At 38.5% G+C, this 27,607-nt stretch overlaps 1 protein-coding gene across 2 annotated transcripts in view; it reads right to left on the reverse strand.

Moving 5' to 3' along the window:
- The window catches only part of SHQ1 (SHQ1, H/ACA ribonucleoprotein assembly factor), a 119,377-nt gene that overhangs the window by 34,254 nt on the left and 57,516 nt on the right, over positions 1 to 27,607 (reverse strand). For both annotated transcript variants that reach the window (XM_004456219.4, XM_012524335.4), the window contains one exon: positions 14,825 to 14,945. In XM_004456219.4, coding sequence (XP_004456276.1) covers positions 14,825 to 14,945 — 121 coding nt within the window. The remainder of the gene's footprint in view (positions 1 to 14,824; positions 14,946 to 27,607) is intronic.

Consider the following 27,607-nt stretch of genomic DNA (forward strand, 5'->3'; position numbering starts at 1 on the left):
TCAGACTATAAATGCATTACTTTCCCCCCAGTGTGGGATATGACTCCTGGGATAATCCTCTCTGGCACTGAAGGATTACTATCAAGCACCAACAAGCAATGCAACTGGAAAAAGATGTTGACCAAAGGGGGAAAGGGTAAAGACAAAAGAGTTTGTATAGCTAAGAGACTTCAAAGTGAGTCAGGAGATCATTTCAGAGGTTACACTTATGCACATCTCTGCAGGATCCCTTTGACTGCCAAAGTAGATATTGACCCAAATAGCAGGGCTCCTGAGGGCTCTGGAGACATCCAGACAGTATAGTCAGAGCAAGTAGCTCAGGAGTTTGGTGCCTTGCCAGTGTGCCCTACTTTGGAATTTATGCTCCCCAGAGTGACAGAGTTGGACTCAGGTGTGGTTTTCGTACACCTTCTGCCCCTTCTATTTGAACCTATAGTTAGTGCTAGAGTTGATAGGTGTATAGCCAAGAGACTTGAATCTCTGGGCTGTCTATGTGCCAGCTGGGATCTGAATCTTAACAGAGTTGCAACACCTACTCTATAGTTCATTGGACTCACCCAGAATAACTAACAAGGAACTGATGATGGACAATGACCATCCCAAGGGACAGAGGGAGTCTGCAACTCCAAGCAAGAGAGTCCCATCCATCTGCCCATAGGATCTAAGCCCCCTCTTAATTAGAAGTGGCATGGACATCATCATCCCAGAATCCTCAGGACTGAAGAATGAATGATGGACTGGAGTAGACTTACTGTGCTTCTACCAATGAAAGAAATTATATCATTGATGTGGAGTTGGTGGCCATTGGAGGTTCTGAGGGTAGGGAGAGGGAAAAACAGGTGTAATACAGGGACATTTTTGGGACTTGACACTGCAATGACAGATACAAGCCAATATATATCTAGTTATAACTTACAAAATTGTGCAGGAGAGAGTGTAAACTACAACGTAAACTATAATCCATAATAGTAGCAATGCTCCAAAATGTGTTCATCAATTGTAACAAATGTACCACACTAATGAAGGATGTTAACATGGGAAAATGTGGGAGGGGTAGGGAGCAGGGCATATGGGAATCCCCTATATTTTTTATGTAACATTTATATAATCTAAATATTTAAAAAAAACAAAACAAAACAGTCACAATTTAAAAATTTCCACTTCTGCTGCTTCGGGTAACAAGACCCTAAAAGACAGGAAACAAGGTAAGTATCTGGTACTACCTCCCAATTCCAGGCCTGAAGAGAAGAGCCCATCTTACACTGGCAGGTGATCTTTGAAAGAGCAGGATTCACAGAAAGAGTTTACCTCCATCTATAAGGATGATAGGAAGATCTGGGTGGCACATAGAAGAGGTGGCATTGGATTGGGAAAAGTGGACATAATGGACAAAGGGTATGGGGAAAGGCAGGAAGAGATGAGAGGTGGAGGCATCTTCGGGACATGGAGCTACCCTGGATGGTGCTTCAGAGGTAATCACCGGACATTGTAAATCCTCACAGGGCCTACATGATGGAATAGAGGAGAGTATGGGCCATGATGTGAACCAATGTATATGAGGTGCAGAGGTGCCCAAAGATGTACTTACCAAATCCAATGGATGTGTCATGATGATGGGAACGAGTGTTGTTGGGGGGGGGGAGAGGGGGGGTGGGGGGGTGGGGTTGAATGGGACCTCACATATATATTTTTAATGTAATATTATTACAAAGTCAATAAAAAATAAAAAAATTAAAAAAAAAAAAAAAAAAGGAAAAAAAAAAAAAAAAACAAAAACAAAGCTGTTCCCATACAAGCTTGGAGCAAGGTTGATCTTTCTGATAAAAAGGTAAGGTAAGCCTAGGATCTACCATATGAAAATTTTAGAGTTCAAATTATGACCTGAAATCAGAGATTATAATAAAGCTTTTGAAACATAAGAATGTGTAGTGCTGCTGCATTAGTGTGGCCATCAGATATAAGCCCCGCAAGTTCTTGAGTTTCAATAGCATAGTTTTTATGACTAATCCAGTATTTAACAGAGTGGGGCTTCTTTGCCAATCATTTTATTCAGATGGCTTTAGCTAATATGGCACAAATGAAGTCCCTTTAACTGTTTGCATCCATTAAAACCAGAAGATAGGACATATGCTGGCAACTCTAACTCTAAACATCATCTTGAAATTGAAGTCAATTTCTTCTTGTAAGAACTAATTCCTGATTTTCCTGATGCCTTAGAATAATCTAAGAACAGAAATAAAATCTAAATTGGCCAGCAAGCTTTTCTTGAAACAGCACAAGGGTATTTAATACTATATATTAGAGGTGTTTTATTCTTTGCTCAAAAAATAAATGCTTTTGAGCTCTGGTAAGGTATTAAAAATGACAATCCCTAAGGATAACTTTGGGTGTATATTATGAGGCAGGAAAGAGTCTGGAGAAAACAGTTGTCAGAATAGACATCAATTTGCACATTTCACTTTGTCATTTAAAGTACACTGTGTAATTATAAATCTGTGATGTAAAGTGATATCTCAAGTGATATCAAGACTAAGAACAGTTCAAACAAACAAAGGGCAAATCTCAGAGGTGATTTCCATCTGTAGCTTGATGTGTTATAAAACTCTGAGAACGCATGCACATTGAAGACTTAATGGTATGGTCTCTTTTTTCCTCTTAAGCACTTTTATATAAATAATAAAATGGTGCACCAAAACAATGGCAGAAACTCCATTTTTTAAAACAATGTCAAATAACTACTTGACTTAAATGCTAAGCACGGACTTAAGACAACTCAAACAAGTACTGATGAATTATCTACTTACCATGTTTACTTCATTTCATTCAGGGCAGAAGGGCTTTATTTTTTCCTTCATTTTATTGATTTTAGTTGGGCCTGGAGTGCAAAGGGCCACCCTTTTTACTTAGGTCACTTGTATAATATTCTGTTACACTTGAGGAAAAAAATGTGTAACAACCATTTATATCACCCTTACAATTTCTTACAATGTGTATCTAGGGAAAAAACTAAACTACTTTTTCACCATAAAAAGTACCAAAAAAATAAGTATAAAATAGGAATGCTCATGGTTCCACAAGTCAGAGAATAACCTTTATGAACATTAATGTATGTCCTTTCAGGGATTTTTTTGTGTCTGTGAATATATATTTTTATAGTGATTCAGCCAGTTCAGCATATACAACTTTTTATATGCTTTTTCCAGTTAGCTTTCCAGTTGTAATTTTTCATAACAGGATTGTATTGTTGTCTCTTAAACAATCTCCAATTAACCCTCCTAGAAAGTAGCCTCCTTGATGGCAGAAATCTTGACATTGGTTTCTTATGTCCAGCACTGACTATGATACCTGCCTCAATAATTTTTTATTCAATCAGACTCTAAATTCATTTAAGAAAAATAAACCATAAAGAACAAAAATATGCTTAATTCAGATAAACCTGGTTTGCTCTAAGAAACTCTGTTATTCATAGGTATCTATGGCAAATAGGGCTAAGATGAATGGCTAGACATGATATCCTTCAGTTAGGGTGTAGATCATTCAATTTGTCTCCTGCTCAGGTGCATAACTTTGAGAAGGTGGCCTGGGAAAATGTCCTGGACTGGAAGGGTGGAGTCCCTTCTTCTTCTCAGTGGGCTCACACTCTCTCCCTAGATGTGGTGAAAGCACATGGGTGCAGTTCCTGAGATCATTCGTTCTCGAGTGTGACTTTCGGGAAGCTACTTGGCAGCCCCAACACTACACTTTGGGCCAATACTGCTCAGCAATAAGCAGGTGACATGCAAGTGACCTAAACTTCCATCCTACTGACCATCCAAACATCCATGCTCATTTCTTTCCACGTCGTTCTTTCTTACACACTTCCAAACTGTTTTGACTTTCTCAAAACAGGTAAGTATTTGCAGAGAGTTTTGTTTCTTTTATCTGTATATTTAACATCTGGTATGTAAGTGCATATGACCTTGTTTTAGGACTAGGATATGAAGAGTCGGACATTCACTGATGGTCCTAGAAGAGATAAGTTTAGCACTGTGTGAAGAGGGGGTAAAACTGCTTCTTTTCATGGAAGCATTTTGCTGGATTAGAAAGACAATTTTCAGTTCAGGTGGCGGACTTGGCCCAGTGGTTAGGGCGTCCATCTACCACATGCAAGGTCCGCGGTTCAAACCCCGGGCCTCCTTGACCCATGTGGAGCTGGCCCATGTGCAGTGCTGATGCGCACAAGGAGTGCCCTACCATGCAGGGGTGTCCCCCACGTAGGGGAGCCCCACACGCAAGGAGTGAGCCCCGTAAGGAGAGCCGCCCAGAGTGAAAGAAAGTGCAGCCTGTCCAGGAATGGCGCCGCACACATGGAGAGCTGACACAACAAGATGATGCAACAAAAAGAAACACAGATTCCCGTGCCGCTCACAACAACAGAAGAGGACAAGGAAGATGCAGCAAATAGACACAGAGAACAGAAAACCGGGGTGGGAGGGGGAAGGGGAGAGAAGTAAATGAATAAATATATCTTAAAAAATTTTTTTTCAGTTCAACAGGCATTTACTGAATGTCTAATAAATGTCAGGCATTTTGCAAGGTGCTGGGGTACCAAGCTAAATGAGACCTTTGCCTGCTAGGACTTTCAGGGTCCATATTTCTTTAGGATCTTTTTCTTTGGATTAGTAATTAACAGTGAAATCACAAAACCATTCTTTATGAGATGCAACTTGAGATTTTTACCTCAGTCACAACTGCCCCCAGACATATAATCATCCATTTCAAATTTCATTCTTTTTTGTTAAAATAAGAGTTGGCTTTTGTCTTTTAAATGACTACATAAGAATCCCCCAAACAAAGAACAAATAAGGCCAAGTTGTTTGTCCCAAGGAAGTATGTACAGCCATCAAGACAAGGCTCTGCATCCAGCAGTAAGGCTTCCTTTTCTTAAAAAAGAAAATACTTCTGCAAGCAAGAAGTGAACATTTTATATCTGGCATAAAATATCAAGCGCTAGCAGTGGGGTTTCTAATGCTTTAACAGTTTAAGCAACTGAAAGAGACTGACTAGACTCCCTGACTCCCAACTCCAATTTTTTAAATTAGAGACAACCCCTCCCTGGCCATAATTTAGGCCTTAAGAATATAAATGTGCTTCTCTTTGGAAATAAGGTTGATTTCTCCATAAAGCAATGACCTTTTGAACTTCTGACCAAGCATACCATCACTAAAAAAATGGCTGCCCACAAAATATGATTTTTGCTATCATTCCATATATTAACTACTAGTGAAGTTTAATTTCTTTCTTAAAAAATAAACATAGAAAGAGGGTCTATTATAGTCTCCCTGTACTTCAAAAGACTGTTTTACGTGCTCTCTGGCCATAAGTGCATCTCACTTTGGAAGCCACTGCAATAGAAGGTGTGGAGAATAAATGTATAAATCAAAATCAGAATTTTAGAATATGATAAAACTCTCTAGGAAAAGGAGGTAAGACAGAGATAAAGTAAAATAGAAAACATGATCTGCTTTATGGAAGCACTAATCTATCACTTTAAGTTTAACAAAAGCACCAAGCTCCTACAAGAGAAAGAAAACACAAACCTAACAGCTAGCACTTTCTTTAGTTTAAACCTTCCAAAAGGCCACTGTAAATGAAAACATCTAAAAATGGATAAAAAGGTTGCTGATATACATCGATTAAAAATATTAATACAATTCATCTGGTGGGTATGTGGAGAAGCATGGGAAAAATACAATTAGTGTAACCTATGGATTATAGTTAATAGCAATATTGTAATATTCTGGCATCAATGGCAGAGATGTGCTTTGTTAATGAAAGGAGGAATGGAAAAAATATACCAAATATATGCTATGGACCATAGTTAGTGATAATAGTCTGATGACATTATCTCATAATCTGTAACAAATGTTCCACAATGGTGTGGTGTGTTGGTGAAGGGCTGTTGTATGGGAATTCTACACATGTGCACAATTGTAAGTTCACAACTTCTGTAATAAAAATATAGTAAAAAAATACCATCTGTCAAATCCTTTCCACACTCTGCTAGTATTTTATTTTCTAAAATAAAAACTATTTTCTGGAAAGCTGCTTAAGTTGAGACCAGTAAAAGAATAAGCGATGATAAATTTATTTAAAATAAATATATAAATCACTTAAAAAATATGGAAACATACAGCAAGGTGATCTTTTCCAACATCATTTTTCACCCCAGGCCCATCGATACTTTCTGTAGCTCTATTTATTATTTTCCCAGTTTCTATTTATTCAAGAAAGTAGCCAGAGCAGGAAATGGGACAAGTCAAATGATTACAATCAATCTCATCACCTTCGCAACATGCTGTGAATGTAATTAATCCTCTATTTATTTAGGGGACTTCACACCCCTTACATTAAGGCAGCAACTCCCTGCTGGCTTCAGTTGAGATAATTATGTTATAACAAGGGTTGGGTTTCAATCATAATAGGCAGAAGAAAGGGGAAATTGTACTTGAAGTTGTCAGTTTTAAAAAAGAGCTTTCTTGTGACTCCATTCAAAGGACTCTTGACAAAGCTCTTCTTAAACAGAGCACTTTCTAAGTACGATAACCACACATATGCCACATTAATCAATGTAAGCCTCTTTTCTGAATAAAACGTTAAGACAATCCAAGTACTGTGAAAATTCTATCTGAACTAAGAGAAGACTGGTTTACAAAACCGAACTAAATCAATTGCCACCCCAACTCACATGATACTGTGGGTCTCCTCCAAAGAGAATCACAGCTTTGAAGTACAAAAATATATAGGAACAAGGAAGTAAAGAGAAAATAGCAATTTGCTCACATAGTAGTTAATTATACACTGTAAAAAGACATGGCTAGGGAACAGGTGTAGCGCAGTGGTTGGGTGCCTGCTTCCCACATACAAGGTCCCGGGTTTGATCCATAGTACTGATGTGGGCTATGGGTGGAAGGCTCTTTGTCTCTTCAGAGATAACCTAAGCTGAAGGCTGTGGGTGTGGAACCGTAAGAGGCTGCAGTCCTGCCCTTAGGGACAATGGCAACAGGCTCCAGTCCCAGGAAACAGTTTAACAATGCAAGGGCTATAAACTTTAAGTATTTAGGGGAAATGCAAAAACCAAATATGCTAAAAGCTTATCTAGAATATCTGGAGTCCATGCTAAAAGCTTACCTAAGATGTGGAAGATATATATGCTAATTGAAGCCTATTGAGAACTGAAACAAAGGGACCATTTGGCCTTTCCTCTCTGTATAAAAGACGTTTGAAAATCTTGTTCAATCAGGGCTCGGGATTCAAACAGAAAGCTCCGGAGTCCGGCTGACCGTCAATAAACCATTTTTCTTTCTCAAAATCATTCCTGAGTCCTGGCCTCTCTATACTCAAATAATTGAAATTCTCTCAAATTCTACAACAGTACCTCCTTTAAAATAAAACAGCCATGGCACCAGCAAGTCAAAACCAAGGTCCTAAAAATCCGAGGTGACCAAAACTAGAAAGCATAGAAACAAACCTAAGTCACCACCCAAGCAAAGCTAGAAAATGGACTTGATACACACAATGTTCCTTGGGTGAAGGCATGGCATTTTTCAACTTGGGAGCTGCCTGTTCACCACTGGAAATTTTTATCTTTTTTATGAGAACTGCTATTCACACTTTCTTCTCTAAATTCCTCCACTATAAGAAAACCAATATGAAAATATTAGGCTTTGCCCAACTTATTTTTATGGACTGTCTCTATTTTTATTAATATAATCATAATGTCCACAGCATAAAAATTCTCAAATATGCCTAACCTATCTTTTTCAAAGTCTAGCTTCATGATTATATTTGTCAAGTTTTAAACTGCTCAGAAAGGTACCTCAACATTGCAATAATATTTCACTGACTTTCAATAGCATTTAAGCTCTTAGATAATCAAAATGGCCAAGAAACTGAGCACTACTGATTTAGATCTTAGTAAAACACAAAGCAAAATTTGTCTCCCAGATGGGTCCTAGGAACAGCAGAGGACATTAGCTATGAACTAAGGAAATATATGAATAAAGTATAGATTTCAGTTAGTAATGTCTTGATATTGGTCCCTTAATTGTGACAAATGTACTACACTAATGTAAGATGTTAACAATGGGGGGAAATGGGTATGTGGTATATGGGAACTCTCCATACTGTCTCTACAACTTTTCTATAAATCTAAAGTTATTCTAAAATTAAAAGCTTATTTTATTAAAGCAAAAAGGATAGAAATTTCAAACGAAAGAACCATAAAGACCCCACAAAACTTTAACATTCAGATATATAATTCTTTCTAATTCTTTTGCTCGTCTTCTCAGTAAGTATAGTTATAGGAAGGCTTTGTATATTTGCAAAGGGTTATTTCAGTCTTAAATCTTGACTTAGAACTCAGTTGGCTATGCAAGAGAACATTCACAATGCTATGATTTATTGGCAAATTTCTTGTAAGAGAAGTCTAATGAAGAGCAGCAGTCCCTAGGGAGTGCTGCTGAACTACTGGTGATAAGGCAAAGGACCATTAAGTCCTTCTAGAGGAAGCCACACTGAATGGATTCAAGTGAATGGATACTGGCATATACTAATCTTTTCTTATGGAGATAAAACCCACTTCCATCCAGGATGAATTTGTGGTTTTAATTAAAAATAAACAGTAAAACTAAAGAGCAACTTGACATGCCCCTTGAATAAGCACCTTACCAAGAATGATTTCAATTCAAGGGAGGTTTAACTTGCCTGAAATTATGCACCCTTATTTCTTGAAATTTCTATATGCTAATCATTAGCAGCTAATGTAACACTTCACGTTTTAACATTAAGAGAGAAGTAATTTCCCATGCAGAAGTTAAAAAAAAAACCCACCTAGAATGTCTGATTATCACTTTGTATGACTGAATTCAATAGACCCCTGCGATGGCCTTCAATGCTGAATATTTTTATGAACATTAGCGACACTGGTGATGGGTGGTGTCAGGGGCTCACCCACAGCTATAGCTCAAAGTAGTGTTGTGGAATTACAGCAGCGTCCTCCTGAGGTGTGTGCCTGGCCCACATGCAAGCTACTCTGAGAAATGCCTCTCACCCGCCTAGGTAGCAGGCCCTGGGGCCACGTGTGTACCACTTAGGGGCACCCCTCACCCGGAGAGTCACAAAGTCAAATTTGGACCAGGAAAAGACAGTGATCCAGGCAGGGACAATCTCATGTGCTCCCCTGTTAAACATAAAGGAGCCACATCTCCACTGCAACTGACGGACAGCCGTCCTCCTCCAGGTGCGAGAGAGAATGACACTGACTTGCAGAGAGGAGCAACGTCAGAGACCCTGTGCCATCATCAGAGGGCGCCCAGGCTGCCCCTCGCACCTTCCTCTGAGGTCCAGCTGTACTCCTAGCACCTGCATTCCAGGCCATATCCTGTAGCTTCCGAATAAAGGCATTTTAACTGTAAGAATCTGAGTAGTTTTCTCTTACATAGCCAGCTGAGCTCTATGTCAAGAATATCGACACTCTTGAGCACATAAGATGGACAAATACTATTTTCACGTCGGCTCTGTTACTAAATCATCATTCAATAATAAAGGGATACTACAAGGACAGATAAAACAAACTGAGATCCAAATGTAAAAAAGCCTCACATTCAGTTCTCGAACCCTTCCAACACACCATAGCTACAACCCAGGCAATCTGTTCAAACATGTTTACCTGTCTTCTCCTCTGGAGGATGGTTAGTTTCCCAACCTGGAATGCATCTACTCCTGATGATCATAGCGTTCATGTGTATAAGAGTACGATGCAACCAGCTAGTATTTTTTAGGCTTTGCTATTAATTCATGTCCTTTATTTGCCCAAACTCTTCTCCACGTATCTTTCCCAGCTGTGATCCAAATGTTCCTGGCCACTTCTTTATGATTATTCTTCAGAAATCTCCAATCAATATTTCCAGAACTGAACTCCTCATCCTTCCTTCCTCTCCCTTTTCCAACCTACACCCTCCCCGATATTATTTAATCTCAGCAAATGTAAGGCCAACAACCCAGTGAACTGGTTAAGTCAAAACTTGGACCTCACCTTTGGCTTTTCCCTTTGCACTCTCCCCACATCCATTCAATTCCTAAGACCTATCCTAACTCCTCCTTCCTACCCCTTAAATCTGACCACGAGTCTCCTTCTCCACTCTCACTAGTCTTGCTCAGATCTCAATCACCTTTTGCCTGGATCACAACACCTCCTAACTGGCTTTCAGTCTTTAGGTAGGAGCTCTGTCCCACCATGATTAATTCATTCACACAGCCACTCCTCAGCTGAAAACTCTTCCTGTGGCCAAGGCTCCATGTGATCTGGCCCCCAGAAGCCACCATGGCCTCATCTCTTTCCTCCCCATTTCTTGTACTATGATGCATCATCCTGGGCTTTTGAGATCTTCCAAAGGGCCATATTCTCTCGCCCCTATTGTCTGAAATACTCTTCACTTCTGCCTCTCCACCTTCCCCTCATCAGCTCTCATTTATCTTTCAGCTCTTAGCTTCAACTCTTCCTCGGGAAGCTTTCTCCTTTAGCCCAAGACTAGGTAGCGTGTCCTAGGTGCTTGCCCAGCACCCTGTACTTCCTCTTTGCAGCTGTTGACAGGTTGCAGCATCACATTCCACTTAACCTCTGTATTCTCCACTACGCTCAGCTCTCTGCTGGCTGTATCTTCTGTTCACCTATCCCAGTGCCTGGCACATGCAGGGCTCAATTATTTTTTTACTGGCTGAAAAAACAGAATTATTCCATTTTTGTATTTGGTGCTGATTTTGCACCTCTGCATCTAAGCCCCTACTCTCTCCTTTTGGTAGATAAACTAGGAACTCTAGAGGGACAAAAGGAAGAAATGTGTATGTCGCTCTCAGGAGCATGGCCCACCCCCCACCAAAGCACCTACATACAGGAAGCAACCGAATGAAGCAGTATGATGCAGCGAGAGGTCTCAAGTTCTCTACAACGCTAAGACTTCAGTGCTGAAACGGCTGGGGCTGCATTTACAAATGAGGAAAGTGAGGTCCAGGATTTATCAAATGACATATTTCTATTGAGCAATAAAATTGTCCCCTTTACGTACTTTGCTCACGAAGGCCCAAAGAGTCATAAAATAAGATTTCATTTAGTGCAGGAAAGGTAAGCTAAATGCAGCGAAAAATAAATACCCCAAGAGTTTTTTTTTTTCCTCCCATAACTACCTCCCTTAAAATATTATAATAGAAAATGTATGATTTGACACTTTAACCACAAGCTCAGATTTGTATCAAAGATAGCCTGAATTTTAGATTTTAATTTCATTTTTAAAAATGAAAACATGAAAATTTTTCCATGGAGAAAAACAAAATAACCTATTTTATCCCTTGTTATACATAAAGGAACACAGAAGTCATTTCAAAATGTATGGTGCGTTTAACTGTATAGTATCAGAATTTTTCAATGGATATGTACGCCATCTATAATGAGGAATAAATTAGTTATTAAAAAATACTATGCTATGGATATTTTTTAAATTTTTGTTTATTTTTTTCTGTTTTCATTATGCTATGGATATTATGTTGTAAAGGAAAATGATCTATAAAGTACTATTATAAGTTATAAAGTAGGTTACAAAATATGTGCAGTATTATTTCCACTGGTTTAAAAATATCTGTGAAATAAGTAAAGGAAATAAATTGAAATACAAAACTGTTTGCATTAGATGAAGCAATGAAGTGACTTGTTGAGGGCGTGTGGCCAAGAAGTAGAGCTGGAAGGTAATACAGTTCATTTGTTTCCACTCCAGAAAATGGTATAAACTGCTAAAATTTCAGAAGGACAGAACTAGTACTGCTACTGATGACAGAATCAGGGGAAGGACAAAATGTTATACTGAGTATACTCAAAAATTTCAATAAAAATAATTTAGAGCCAATCCGTATTTTCTGAAGTGCTGTAACTTTTTTTAAACATTGAGAAATGCTCCTTTAATCAGTCTAATAGCTGTGCTCACAGGAACTATGGCAGGTGCTCATTCACATGGACCTTAACAGCTTGAGAGGGAAAAAGATATGGATGTAAAATCATTGAAATATGAGGCAGGCGGTGAGGTTTGTCCAAATGATCCACAAACCAAGTGCTCTGGAAACATCCAGGAGGAAGGCAAAGGATTTATTAATTCCTTTCCCATAGGAAAAGCTTCCTGAAGGGAGGGCTTTTGTTCTTTTGTTTTCCGTCCAAATATGATGAGTGAAGACAATTGGCTGTCTAAGTAGCATGTCTGGAAAAAATGTGAAATCTGGAACCAAAGACCCAAAACTATCTCAGCTCTACCTCTTACAAGTCATATGACTTCAAGCAAATCACATCCACCAGGATGTGATTCTTCTAAATCACAATTGATACTGCATCATCGTTTTCAACAGCACCTAAGAATCATGACAATGAAGACTTACAGTGGAGGATAGCATGGAGATATCGTATTTTGAGAAGAATTTGCAGAGTCTGTAACTCAGAATAAGAATCCAGAAGCCTAGATCAAGATTTGCAAATAAGCTTTATAAGACATAGATCTCACAAGGAAAAATAACTAGCTAGTACTAGAGCAAAACTTACGGTAACTGTTGCCCTAACTTCATTAACTCAACCTAAGAGTGACTTTCCTACCTGCAAACCAGTAAGTTTTTGCAAAGTGAATGTCTGACTGTAAAACTAGGGTGCCATTCTTTGTGCTTGTCAGAATTTAGCATTTTTCTGGTATTTCAAATAAAACTTTAGTCTTTATTTTTATAATTAAACCCATCAAATATAGACTATGGGAATACAGAACTTTAAAAAAAATTTTTTTAAGGTATTAGATTTCACTTATAAATCATTTGGGGCAGAAATAGCCCAGAAAGTGAAAGGTGAAGCCTAAGAAAGTAGTTACAAAAATCACAGACATAAACTGCAGTACAATTAAATCCAGGAAAGTTCAGACTAAAAATGATATACTAGTAAGCTCAATTATGTTGTGCTTGAAAAATGAAATTAGAACATTTTATTAAAAATTAGATAAATAAGCAAGTGTTTTAGTTAAAAACGTCTATAAAGAAGACCAAAACAACTGGGCTAGATTGCATTCAATTTAAAATGCAAAGTGAAAATCTAGCCTATTTAGGGAAAGGAGTTATGTTCAGATTGGTAGAGCTGAAAAACGTTTCCAAAGTAATATGTAGATAGCTCCTGTTGGCTTTTCTCTCCTACTTCACTCCCCATTAAAAAAATTTATCATTATCACAACAATTATGAAGAAACTGGGAATTTTGTTTCATTTCCCACAACTTAAAACCAAGAGAGAAAACGTTTTTTAAAAGAGAAAGTCTAATAATCCCCACATCGATTTGAGAGCCTATACCCTCCTATTTTAATGAAATAAGATCTTCTCTCTAGTTAATAAGGAATGTCATAAACAGAGAAACAAGGCATTCATGGAAGTGAGATCCTAGCACAAATCTCAGTGCTCACCACATGTTTATAAAATCCTTGCTCTCAAAAAAGAGAAAGAAAAACCCAAAGCCAACTAAATAGACTATTTCAGCTTAATTTTATCATGAAAGTGAAAGTAACAACAGGAAGTGGCAGCAGGGTATTTGATAAGCTCAATTAGCAGGAGGATCAAATGAAGTGACGACATGCCATTATGACCTCAGGGGTTAAAGATGCAATTTTCCATCTGGCTAAATCTAGATTTCCAACACAAATGCTGACACCACCTGCTGTATGTTATTATGTGTTATCTTTAATAGTCCCTAAGCTTCTTCAATACAACAGGTATATCCTTAAGTTTTTTCTAATTTTGCTCTGCAATATAATTGTTTCCCCATGAACAGAAATAAAAAATAACTCCTGTATCACGGTTCATTCAAAACAAGCATTAAAAGCCATACCAAAATCTTCATTTACCAATTGTGGTGATAGTAAAAATAGCATGGTAATTCTTCTAAATCACAATTGATACAATGCCATCATTTTCAACATCACCTAAGAATCATTCCAATGAAGTGCTCTCTCGGTATGTTCTCAATTAAGTCTTTTGCCAGTGAAATGGATAACTGGGCCATATCTGAAAGAATCAGATCTACGGTTTACAGATAAAAAATGCAGTGCAGTTTTAAACTTAATAGTTAATCTCTTATATTTCCTTGAGTGAGACAATGGTAAACTTTTTTTTTTTTAATTTTACATCTTAAATGCAAGTCACCCATTTGTGACTGTTCCACAGCTCTGGGATACATGTGCTCCCAAAAACTGTGCTTTGAGGGTTTGAAAATTCTGCTGTTTTTGCTCTGAATATTGGACTCTGTAAGCCAGTGGTTAGCGAATGAATTGGTTAGTCTCATTTTAGTTAGGCTTGATTAGGTCTGTGTCCTAGGATATTTACATAAACACACACACACACACACATTCACCCCCTACTATAGATAAAACTATAGACACAGGTTCAGCTATCTAGTATTGAGCATGCATATTGTATAGTCATAGCACTAGCAATGAATACTCACAATTGTCTGTTTTAACACTAGTTTTCCAGGCTGTGCCAATTTTTTTTTTCAGTAAAATTAAGTATTGACCATTGGTACCTCTTTCCCTAAGCAAGCCCATCAAGACATCCATGCTGACCTGGGTACTTCTCAGTGTTTGGTAGCTTTATGCGTGAATTCCCTTCTCACTGAAATTCATCCCTCAAGTAATTTCATTTTCTTCCTCCAGATTAGGTGAGCATCTCACTTTCTCCAGAAATTCCTCTAAAAATTTAGAAGTATTAAATAACTCAAAACTTACTTGGCTTTCTGAATCCACACACAGTAGTCTGAGATGTAGAGATCATTTAGTATGTAAGCTGGGTCATTTTCCTGAAAAATTTTGTGAATATCCAGGAGACATTTTAAAACGGCACTTTTACCTGAAGGAAATTAAAACAAAAACCAAGTCATCCTTAAGGGAAAACATCTGATTTTTTTAAACTGAGAAATTCCGATACTTGAGAGGTAATATATTTAAAGCAGTTCAGAGTTTTTACATTTCTTTAGAATATTTTTAATATTAATTAATTGCATGACAACACATTAGATCTATTAGGTTCAAGCCCCTTTATTTCTTTCCTTAAGAACTGTGTCTAATCTTTATGCTCTAGACTATTGTTAAAGCTGATAAATTGTGGTTATCATAAAAATGCTGGGAAATACAAAAAATTACATTGCATGAAAAGGACATAAGATTTCCTAACTAAATTGGAGCACTATAAGAATATACAAGTGCATCATAATTTCAATGTTCTTCTAATTTAAGCTTTTAAAATACCATTGAAATTTATGCATTTTAATTTTCAAATTTCTTGATTCTTTTGTGTATGTGTACTAAATTATATATTTATATTTTCTTTTTTAAAAGATACTTAGATTACTTCAGTGTTACAGAGAATATATAGGGGATTCCCATATGCCCTGCTCTCCACACCTCCCACATTTTCCCACATCAGCAATATCTTTCATTAGTATGGTACATTCACTGCGATTGACAAAACACATTCTGGAGCACTGCCACTAAGCATGGATTATAGTTTACATTGCAGGTTATGGAAAGATATACAACGGCCTGTATCTGCCGTTGTAATGTCATTCAGGTCGATTCCCAAGTCCTGAAAATGCCCCTGTATTGCACCTGTTTTCCTTTTCCCTGACCTTAGAACCTTCAGTGGTCACTGCCTCCATATCAATGATATTTCTTCCATTGTTAGAATCACAATAAGTCTATAGTAGAATACTAGTAAGTCTACTTTAGTCCATAGTTCACTTCCCAACCCTGAGCATTCTGGGATTCTTGATTTCTTATGCTAACATTTCTCAACAAGGAATTATCTAGTACTAATTTAAATTTTTCCACTGTAAACAAAAATGAAAACTCAGATTGAAACTTTTAAATAGCACAGCACTACTTCAAAAAGAGGCTGACAAATAAAATCACTTGAAAAAAAGCCATCAAATGTTAAGAGTTTTGTTCAACCTAATAAGCACTTCTTGGTTGTTAAATAAACCTAATTCTAATCCCAACCAAAGTCTAAAAAAGGAGCCTCACAACTCAACAACCATTCTGTAGGTGTTTCAAACTTCGTAACATCCCCTGAAATTTATTAACTATAAGGCAAATCACTAAATCTACAGTAGTATTACTTCCTTTGATCTGCGAAATAGAGCAGTTTCAACTCAACTGTTTCATTCTAACCTTTATAGTTCTGAAACACGAAAATAGTGTGTCCTGATTTCATGAAGATGCTAGATGTGCTTTCATGAACATTCTCCACTTGACTTTGAGATGATAGGAAAGAAGAATCATGAGCTAGATAATGACACATAAGGTTACAAAATTGCTGCCACAGAATCTTAACATAACACTAGAAAGGAAGCTTCAAAGAAGGAAGGACCGTTTCTATTTAATGCAGTGGTTAATTGCCAGTACCCAGGCAGAAGAACCTTGCAGCCACAGGTTTTCAATAAAAACGAATGAATGAGCATCATGGTAATTGCCCAACTTAAAACCATGCAATTTTTATTGAAAATGCCCCTTAGATCTGCCTGTTCTGTACCACCGCTTTAGGGCCTATGGTAACTTCTATTCTCTTCATCTTATACCTAGATTATAATAAGAATCTTCTTCCTCCTGTCTGATTCCAGACACTTCTTCCCACTAACCCTTATGGCACACAAACTACCAGACTTGTTTTGGTAATGTACTGCTTTTGCGAAGTCCCCTCCCTGCTTAAGGTTTCAAGACTCTCCATGGATGCTTTATGGTCTCCAAGGCCTTGACTCAACTGGTTTCTTTCACCTGAAATGCCTTTTCTTATCCAGCCCACCTAATGGAATCTTAGCCAACCTTCAAGGCTCAGCTCAAGTCTTCTTTCCAAGAAGTCTTGGGCTGACTACTCTAGTCCCCAGAGTCCCTCTCTAAACCCTGCAAAGGAAAGGAAGTAGAGAGAAATCGAAGCTGAGCCATCAAGGACCCTTCTGCTCCTGTCAAAAGAGAAGAGCCTGGGGCTCAAGGAAGGTACGAGACTCACAATGCCATTGAGGTGACCGGCCAGGATCTAAATTGTGGTCTTACTGGCTTCTGAGGTGATACACTGTGCTCTGCTACTCATGTGTTCTCAGCTCATTCAGTCTACGTCACAAGATTTTTATTATTCAAGAGCTAACTAGGTAGTAAGCCCTGGAAAGCAGAGGTCATGCCTTTTTTAAAATGTTAAACTATTTATGTACCTTCTTTTGTGTGTGTACATGTTTTGTGTGTGTGTTGTTGTTTTTTGTAACTTCTTTATATGCAGATGAGAGGAAAGTCATCTAGTAGATTGTTTTAGAGAAAAAATATATAGAGTTCTAAAACTACAGGATGTCAATTACATTTGGTTACATCAAATTAGAGTTATAATTTATCAACAGTTAACTACGTCAAATGATTAGTGTTGATTTCCCCATTCACAAATATTTTAGGAAAGTAACCTTGAAGTTTAATGGCATGAAGAAGAAATACAATCAAAGCTCACAGAAGTGGTGAAAGTAAGCTAGCTGAGTTAGCTGAGTCGAAAAAATCAAGGGAGAACTAAAACTAACCAATAAGAATTTGAGCAGCAAAAGAGAAAAATAGATAAATGGAACTTCATCAAAATTAAAAACTTTTGCATGTCAAGAGACATTATCAGGAAAGGGTGAAGACAACCAACAAAATGGGAGAAAATATTTGGTAACCATATATCTAAAAAGGGTTTAATATCCAGAATTTATTTTAAAAACTCCTTAAACTCAACAACAGAAAGACAACCAATCTAACTAAAAAATAGGTAAAGGACTTAAATAGACATTTCTCCAACAAGATGATGAAACAGAAAGAAACAGAGATTCCCGTGCCGCTCACAACAACAGAAGTGGACAAAGAAGACAGAACAAATAGACACAGAGAACAGACAACTGGGGTGGGGGTGGGGGGGAAGGGGAGAGAAATAAATAAATAAATTTTTTAAAAAATAGACATTTCTCCAAAGAAGATATACAAATGACCAATAAGCACATGAAAAGATGTTCAACGTCGTCAAACATTAGATACCACAATGAGATACTATTTCATACCCACTAGAATGCCTGCTATTAGAAAAATGAAATTAACAAGTGTTGGCAAGGATGCAGAGAAAGAGGAACTCTCCAACCTTATTGGTGGGAATGTATAATGGTACAGCTGCTGTGGAAAAGGTATGGTAGTTCCTCAGAAAGTTAAACATGGACTCACTATATGATCTGACAATTCTACTTCTAGGTATATATCAAAAAATTTGAAAGCAGAGACTTGAATAGATATTTCTGCACCATTTACAGCACGACAATTCACAATAGCCAAAAAGTAGACACAAATCCAGGTGTCCATCAACAGATGAATGAATAAGTAAAATGTAGTTATATACATACAGTGGAATATTATTTGGCCATGAAGAGAAATGAAGTTCTGATATATGCTACAATGTTGATGAACCTTGAAGACATCATGTTGAATGAAATAAGCCAGACAGAAAGAACAAATATTGTTTAATCTCACTTATACTAAATTATTAGAACATGCAAATTCATAGAAATAGGAAGTAGATTACAGGTTACCAAGATGGGTGGGCAGTAGGGGTGGCGGTGGGGTGGGAAGGAGAGTTAATACTTAAAGGGTACAGAATTTCTGCTGTTTGGGGTGATGAAAAAGTTTTGGGAATAGATGGTGATCATGATAGAACATCATTGCCAATGTAATTAATACCACTTAAATTGTATACTTGTAAGTGGTTAAAATGGGAAATTTTATGTTGCATATATATTGCCACAACAAAAATTTTAAAAGAAAAGAAAGAGTAAAAAACAGGTTTTCATCAGAAAAAAAGACTATTCACTTGTAACTACCTATAAGTTTCTTTACAGTGTGAGACCACAGAATGCAATCTCTTAAGACCACATACATTATAACACAAGCAGCCTAATAGAAAATACAGGATTTGGAGCTATACTATTGAAGTAATAAAGGCAAATAAATCAGTGAGTGAAGGACAAGTAGGTATGCCAGACAGAAGAAGTGTGTGAGAAGGAGCAGAGGTGGACCTTTAAACGGTGCAGGTTTGGGGGAACAATGGGAAAGCCATTTGGCTGGAGCAGATGGCTCATGCAGGGACAGAGGGAGAGTAAGCAGGTGAGAGTGAGACAAGGAGGAGGAGATAATGTAATCAGCCAGGACTGAGGGGAGAAGGCCTAAATTTAATGTCCTAAAGATTTTTATGAAGAGCAGTATGGAATTAAGGTCACATTCTGGTGAGGTTCCAGAGGAAATGTTACCTAATGCTACCTAAAGTGAGGTTGCCTTGTTACTACCTACCACAAGCAAATGCAAATTCAAGTCTTCCAGCTATTGCGAAAGAATAACAGTAAACGTCAAAAACCAAATAAATATTTTAAAATTTAAAAAGAGATTACATTGTACTTAAAAGTTTTGATCCCTATTTTCTAAAAAAACAAAAACAAAAACAAAAACAAACAGACAAATAGACAATTAAAAAAAAACAAACAGGGGAGAGGATGGGCTCAAGCAACTGAGCTCCCATCTCCCATGTGGGAGGTCCAGGATTTGGCTTCCAGTGCCTCCTAAAGGAAAAAAAAACAGACAATGAACAAAAAACAAGCACACAGGGAGCAAAAACAATGAGCAGACAATGAACAGCAAACAACGAGCAAAAACAAGCAAACAGATGAGGGGGGTTTAAAAAAACAAACCCTAAACACACACACACCCACATGATATTAATAGCACTTCTCTCTACATTCATTACGGGCCTGACATGTGCCAGGCATTGCTTTACATTTGGGATTATGGTTGTTTATTCTTCACACTTTTTTCTATTTTCAAAATTGTTCACAATAAACATTTATTATTTTTGTTTAACAAAAAGTCAGACATACTTGCCTACACAGCCAACTCTTAAATACTGATAACTGTGTGATGCAAATTTTAATTCACAATGAAGATTATATTTTTGGACAACTGAGAAGCAATATTTAGATCAGTTAATTTTAAAAATCACATGCAAGGCAGTTTTGAAAGGGAAAGCTGTGTTTTAATTGTAAGCCTTATTCTAACTATTTCACAGTATGCTATGTGACAAACAAGGTAAACGATAACTAGGTCACTGGCAGTTGACAGGCTGGAACAAAATGTACATTAAAACCATCCTCCTAGCAACAATATGTATTGGTACCACGAAGTCATATTTGATCTCTTTTGTTCTGACTAAATCACCATAGATGATTACAACATCACAGCCAAGGGACTCCTGAAGCATGAGGCTTTTTTTTTAAGTCTCTTTTGTACTGACTGCTCTTTCTGTCAGGTTGTCAGCCACTTATCTAACAGCTATCAGCAGAGGAAAGAACTGGCCATCTTCCAGGCTGTCACGTGGCCAGTGGCCAGAAGCCTATTGGGATTCAAAGTCCTGCTCCTGTTGGGACTTCGTCCACTGTGGACTCGTCACATATCATATGGGCATAAAAAATGGTTAAGGCCTAAATCTAAGAATTATTTCTGTTCAAAGGCACTGTGGGAAAGTGACCATTTTCAGGCAGTTCACTGCCTGGTCCAAAGCAGAAGAAGGAAATTTGTACGGTAACCACAGCAGCTATTTTCACTGCAGGAATGCACTAACAGGTTAGAGCCTCTCCAGGATTTTAGATCCCTGAAGAGTTAGGGATTCTCTGGGATCTAGTTGATCTTCCTTTAGCCAATCCTATCCACGGAAGAAAGGCTCCTGAGACCAAGAGCTCTCATTGACTCACAGAGGCAGTACAAAGCTAGTCTCCTGGGGTTATAAATGACAAGTGCCATGAATGTTTCACACCAGGGAAAATGACTGTCTAATGACAATATAGAGAAACAAAATAACAACACAAAGAAAACAGGGATGACAGTAGCAAGTAGGTGGGCAGTAAACAGTATTTAACACAACCTCTGGTCACTTGGATACCCATTCAATCTCCAGCTTTCCTTTAAAGGAAAGGTCAGCTAACAACAAAGTGCTTTCCTGTTCTGGACAGATGTGGCACCACAGGTTAATATATTTTAAAATAAAGACAGAGTTGAGCTGTTCTAAATTAGAATCAATTGGCTATTGGCAATCTTCCTGTTAGCAAACTAGGTTTGGCAATTATCTCTCACTGACAGACCAGATCATGGTTGGAAGCACTTAAGAAATGGCTCCCATCTCTAGGAAATAATCAGGATATTGGATGTTTTTGCTGGCTAAAAGCCAACATAGGAAAAATAATATATTGCTAACTCTATACAGTGGGAGCTACATTTCTTTTTATCTCGTGGTATATTATAGATACTATGTGGCTGTGGCTTTCTGGGTATATAGTTCCACCCCTGAAAAGTCTGAGTGATGTTAAGACAGGAGGCCCAAAGAAGTAAAGGAAAAAAAAGGAGATTATTCAAAAGACCTAAAGGACAACGCTGCTTGATCTTCAGTTGTAAAGTCTTTCCAAAATATAAGCCAACATTGCTATCATCTTAAGCTACATAATTTAGTAGTTTTCTGACTAAAATTCTGGAATTTAGATGAGAGAAGAATATTATCAGGAGGAATATCTTACGAATTATTTTAACATTATTTTCAGAGATCATTTGATCATAGGAAAATAAGAGAAAAATTGTGTCAAATTAATCACAATTGGCTCTCTCTGCCTAGAGGAGTCCATGCCAACATCTGGGGGTACGTAATTCTCTTCTTTTCTCCCATTATTCAATAAACTGTTTTTTCCTCCCAGTTCTCAATAAATTATTTTTACTGGCCTAACTAAAAAAAAAATCACAATTAAAGAGAAAGTGTGATAATTTGCTTCAATACCAGGCCCTGTTAGAAAGGAGCATAAAGTCAAGTCTCTAACAATGAATATAAACACATACATTACATTTAGCATTATGAAAACTTCTCAAGCCATGTAATTTTTTTATCCTCAAATTCTTCAATGTCATTTAAGCTCTTACATTTTTGAGTTATAATAATAAATGCACACTTGAAGCAATAGGAGTTATTTTTAGCAAAATGTCAATTTTTAAGATACTCTTTGCTATTAAAAATACATATATTACCCATTCAGCCAAAAACAAAATTAACACAAACACACCCTTTGTAGTTGTTTCCTTTGTCTAGAATGCACAACCCCCTATCCAACCCCTAATTTACCATTCAAGTCTCAAAGCAGGCATCAAATCCTCCAAGAACGGGGCTCCAATTCTCCCCAAGCTGGTATAGGGTTTCACCATATTGTCTGGCACACTCCTCTAATATTGTAGTTAGCAGCTACCCACCTGCCCTGCACCAAGTAGTTTATAAACATTATTGCAACCAACCCTATGAGTTGGGTACTTTCTTCCTTACTTCATAAATGAAAGAAACTGAGGCTCGCAGATATGAAGGAGTCAGCCAAGAAAGCAATGGCCAGGATTTGAAAATAAGTATAATATGTCTGACTCTGAGCCACTCTGCAATAAATACAGTCCCATATTTATTACTTTGTGCCATGAACTCTGGTGGGAGAAGACATGACTTTTCATCTTTCTTCCCCGATCTAAAATAATGTCTAGCAAAATGTGGGATCCTGTTTGATAAAGGCTGGTAACATATAGTTTCTGGAGTATACAGAACCTAACTTTAAAAACACTCGGTCAAAATGCTTAATTAATGTGTGCCAGTTACAACAACTTCGTGAGCTGTAGATTCACCATAAGTTACTGCATCATGACAAGTATGTAACAGACAACTTGTGTGTTCCTTCCCTAACATATCTATTCCCTGACAAAAAAAGAATATAGCTGTATCAACTTCCTTACATCACTGTACCATCAAAAGCTCAAATAATGAGGTTAACCAAGACTGCTTTCTGCCTTTTCTGCTCTACTAATCCTGTAAGATTTGCTGGTTTTGAAGGACAGCCTTTGACATGAACTCCATCCTCCTCAAGTCACTAGTCAAAGCAGTGATTGTTTCAGTTTAGAAACATATGGCCGGATGCCGTCTAAATTACATAATGGTAGCATGACTAATTTCAATTTCTTTAGACAGCTAAAAAGTGAGGCATCCAAGTACAAGGTAAAGCATAAATATCACCCATCTCTACAGTAAGTGCAAGAGGTAGAAAGGCTAAGAAGTTGAAAGCACAAGGAAAAAAGCTCTTGAAAACAGTTGCAATATAAATCTGAGGGATTTTTAAAAACTCATAAACATCTCAGACTTCCCAATTCTATGGGTAAAATTTTAGCTCAAACATTCCAGCTTACAAATACAGCATTTATCTTAGTGCCTGGCAGTTCAATTCAAAATAAAAATTTTATTTATTTGCTTGTTTATTTTCAAATTAAGATGGTCACATCTCCTTTTTTTCAATAGGTACCACTTATTATTAGGAGTTCTGACTATTTGTTTGGAATTAGCTCAATTTCTAATTGGGAAAACTAAAACTGTACATGAAGTCAGAAAGTGCAGAAGAAAAAAAGACAACTGGATACTTTAAATGGTCATAAAAGGAAAAAACAAAATTCAGTCCTACCAGACTTATGAGTCCCTTTGGATGATAAGTGTCAAAGAAGAAGGGAAGGATTCAAACCTTTTGAAACCCTCACTGTGAAAGTATGTGCTTTCTGCTAGAGGAATTGCATACTGGTAGAAATGAGTTAAGTTTCTTTATAGTTTAATCACTGTAAATACCATTTAGTAGAAATGGTCAGATCTAGACCTACATGCAAGTTTAATTCGTATTAAGAAGATACACGAAAATTTTGACTATGAAATTAAGATCTTAGCATTCTGGTCCTAAATTTTATTTTATTTTATTATTTTTTATGTATTTCTCTCCCCTCCACGCCCCCCATTGTCTGCTCTCTCTGTCCATTCACTGTGTGTTCTTCCGTGTCTGCTTGCATTCTCGTCAGCAGCACCAGGAATCTGTGTCTCTTTTTGTTGCATCATCTTGCTGCATCAGCTCTTTGTGTGTGTGGCGCCACTCCTGGGCAGGCTGTGCTTTTTTCATGTGGGACAGCTCTCCTCGTGGGGAACACTCCTTGCGTGTGGGGCTCCCCTATGCAGGGGACACCCCTGCGTGGCATGGCACTCCTTGCATGCATCAGCACTGTGCATGGGCCAGCTCACCAATGGGCCAGGCGGCCCTGGGTTTGAACCCTGGACCTCCCATGTGGTAGGCGGATGCTCTATCAGTTAAACCAAATCCACTTTCTTCTGGTCCTAAATTTTAAAAGGCCAAGAAAAGATATGAAAATGCTACACATAGGGAGCAGGTGTGGCTCAAGCAGTTGAGTGCCTGCCTACCACATGGGAGGTCCTAGGTTAAGTATCCAGTGCCTTCTGAAAAAACAAAAACTAACAACAAGCAAAACAAATGATAAAACCAATTCAGGGAAGCTGATGTGGCTCAGTGGTTGAATGCCGGCTACATGCATCCAAGGTTACCAGGTTCAATTCCTGGCCCTGGGTACCTCAAAAAAACAAAAGAAAATGAAAAATATAAACAATCTTATGTTGTTCTTACCTAATTTCCTACAAAACAAAAATTTTAGCAATCAAACCTGCTGTACTAAGGAACACTTGTGTAGCCTAGAGCCTGCCTGTTCCTTGTGCCATTTCTTAGCTGTCTGATTCTTATAATCTGAATCTATTTCCACATGTGTAAAGCAAGGGGCAATTCTTCAGAGTTGCTGTGGGGATTTAACAAGTCAATGAACACGTACATCCTTTCTAAATTCTAAAACATCCCTGGCTATTCTGATTCTAGTTCTCAAGATGGTCATAAAGGATCAAGGGCACCAGGACTCCCTTTATTTGTTCCTGCCCCACTACCTGGGAAGGATCTGCCCACATATTCCTTCCTCCTCCACGCCACTGCGACTGCTCTAGTTCAGACCCGTCACCTGTCCCCAGACTACTGGGTCCAGGCAGGAATGTCAGTGTCCTGTCTTCTCCCTGCCTTAGTACTGTTCCCTTCAGTGACTCTATCCTGTGTGCAACTGCCAGACTGATGTGCTTTCCTGAGCCTATCACAGACCCCATACCAAACTGCCCACGGAAGCAGACACACTCTCGGCAAGCCGCTGCAGGCTCTTCTGCCATCCTGCCCGAGCACTGACATCCAACAATTCCCCTTCGAGCGGCCACCAGACAAACCAGAGTATTTACCATTTCTTGGACATAAACCCTTTTATTTTCCTCTCCCTGATTTGTTCTACCTTCTGCTTTCACAGAGAACACTCCTCTCCCATATCTTCTTTCCTCCAAGCTACACATTCCTTAAGTAATCACCACCATCACACTCACCTAGGCTTCCTGCTTCTGGTGGTCAAGCCCCTCCTTCCAGCGGCAGAGAGAGGTGCCGTGCCAGAACTCTAACTCACCCCCCGCCCCACCAGGCTCTGGCTGACCAGAAGCACAATGCGAAGTGAGTCACAAGAGCTGCAGAACTGTAGTTGGTGCTGGGGTTTAATATATACGCAGGGGATCTGAATCTCTGGACTGACCATGTGATAGCCAGGCCCTGAGCCTCAGCAGACTTCAGCTCCTACCCTCTGGTTTATTGGACTTACCCCACTCAGCTAACATGGAGGTGAAGAAGGTCAACCACCACACCATGGAGCCAAGAGTGCCTACAACTGAAAGCAGGACGATTGCATCCAGCATCCATGTGGAATCTGAGCCCCCTCTTGACATAGATGCGGAATGAACACAACCAATCCAAGGTCCACAGGAAGGAGGAATAGAGTATGGATTTAGAGTGGACTTACTGATATTCTATTCATGAACTATTGTGATTAGTAATCGAAGAAAATGTGGCATTGGTGTGGAGAAAGTGGCCATGGTGGCTGCTGGGGGTAGGGAGTGGGAGGAAGAGACGAGATGTGGAGGCATTTTCGGGACTTGGAGTTGTCCCGGGTGGTGCTGCAGATTACCAGACATTGTAGGTCTTCCCATGGCCCACTGGATGGACGTGGGAGAGTGTGGGCTATGATGTCGACCATTGACCATGAGGTACAGTGGTGCTCGGAGATGTATTCACCAAATGCAATGAATGTCTCATGATGATGGAGGAGAATGTTGCTATGGGGGGAGTAGTGGGGTGAGGGGGGTGGGGGGTATATGGGGACCTCATATTTTTTTAATTAGTATTAAAAAAATGAATAAAGACATATACACACAAAAAAAAGAGGGTTAAGGGATCTGACTTTTTTTTTTTTTAAGGCTTTGTGGTCATAGCTACTTTAGAGAATGCAGCAGGACATCCCCTACCTTCTTCCCTTGATTTTATCTCAGAACTGGCACAGGGCTGAAAACTATAGTCTCAAGCCCCTGCGGCAGCTAGAAACTGGCAAGACCAAGGGGGTAAGAGAAAGACGGGCTGGCACTCAGCTTACTTTAGAACAGAAACAAAGAACTGGGGTTCTACACAGGTTGACTTGGGCTCTCAAGACAAGCTTGTACAGTATTATTTAAAATCTTTTATTATTCATTGTTCACACTTAAACAAAAAAATGTTCCTATATTAGGGATGACTCTTTAGTACTTCTTTTAAAAAGTCCCCCAAGTTGGCAATCCTGCACGTCCACATGGCAACAACAGGTTGCAGATGGGGCACGTGTGCTCCCCAGGTCACTCAGGCTCATCGCTCCCTGTTTTCTTAAACCCTACGTCCTCATTCATTTTTCCACCAAGCAGGCACTTTAGTTTGCTCCTCCCCATGCAGAGGGGCCTACTGTAAAGTGAGCCACGAGATCAGCTACATCTCTTCCTGTGGGGAGGAGTGAGAAAACGGCTGAAATTACCATTCAATGTTGGCCAGTATTTGGGATGGAAGGCAGCCAAAGACCTCGGCTCACTATGAGGGGGCTCCCCTCCAATCCTCGGTAACATACCTAAGGCAGATGTTGGCAATTTTCATCTGTAAAGAGCCAGAGAGTAAATATTTTCAGCTTTGCAGACCATCCAGTCTTTTTTTAACAACCATGCGATCCTGTCATTATAACGCAAAAGCAGCCGTAGACAATACATGAGTGGATGAGCATGACTGTGTTTCAATAGAACTTTACTTTTAGACCTGAAATCTGAATTTCATGTAATTTTCACACGTCAGGAAGTATTCTTGCAGTTTTTTTTTCCGGCCATTAAAAAATGTAAAATCATTCTTAGTTTGTGGGCTATACAGGATAGATTTGGCACAAGGGCAGCAGTTAAGACATTTTCTCTATTGTATCTTATATTATAAATACTTACACTTTATATCTTATCTTTTGTCTCTTCACTCCTGTAACACAATAAACTCTTGAAGAGCTAAGACTAAGCCCTGTTTATCAAAACTCTCACTGGTTCAGACCCTTGCAATACCTTTGCACAGAAAAAGGATTTGAGTTGTGAGTGTTGAATAAATGCCTGCACTTGTTATTTTTTTCCTTTTTCAAAGATTTTATTACTTCTCTACCCTTTCCCTGCCCCTATCC

Source organism: Dasypus novemcinctus, chromosome 26, assembly GCF_030445035.2.
Source record: "Dasypus novemcinctus isolate mDasNov1 chromosome 26, mDasNov1.1.hap2, whole genome shotgun sequence".
NCBI classification, from domain to species: Eukaryota; Metazoa; Chordata; class Mammalia; order Cingulata; family Dasypodidae; genus Dasypus; species Dasypus novemcinctus.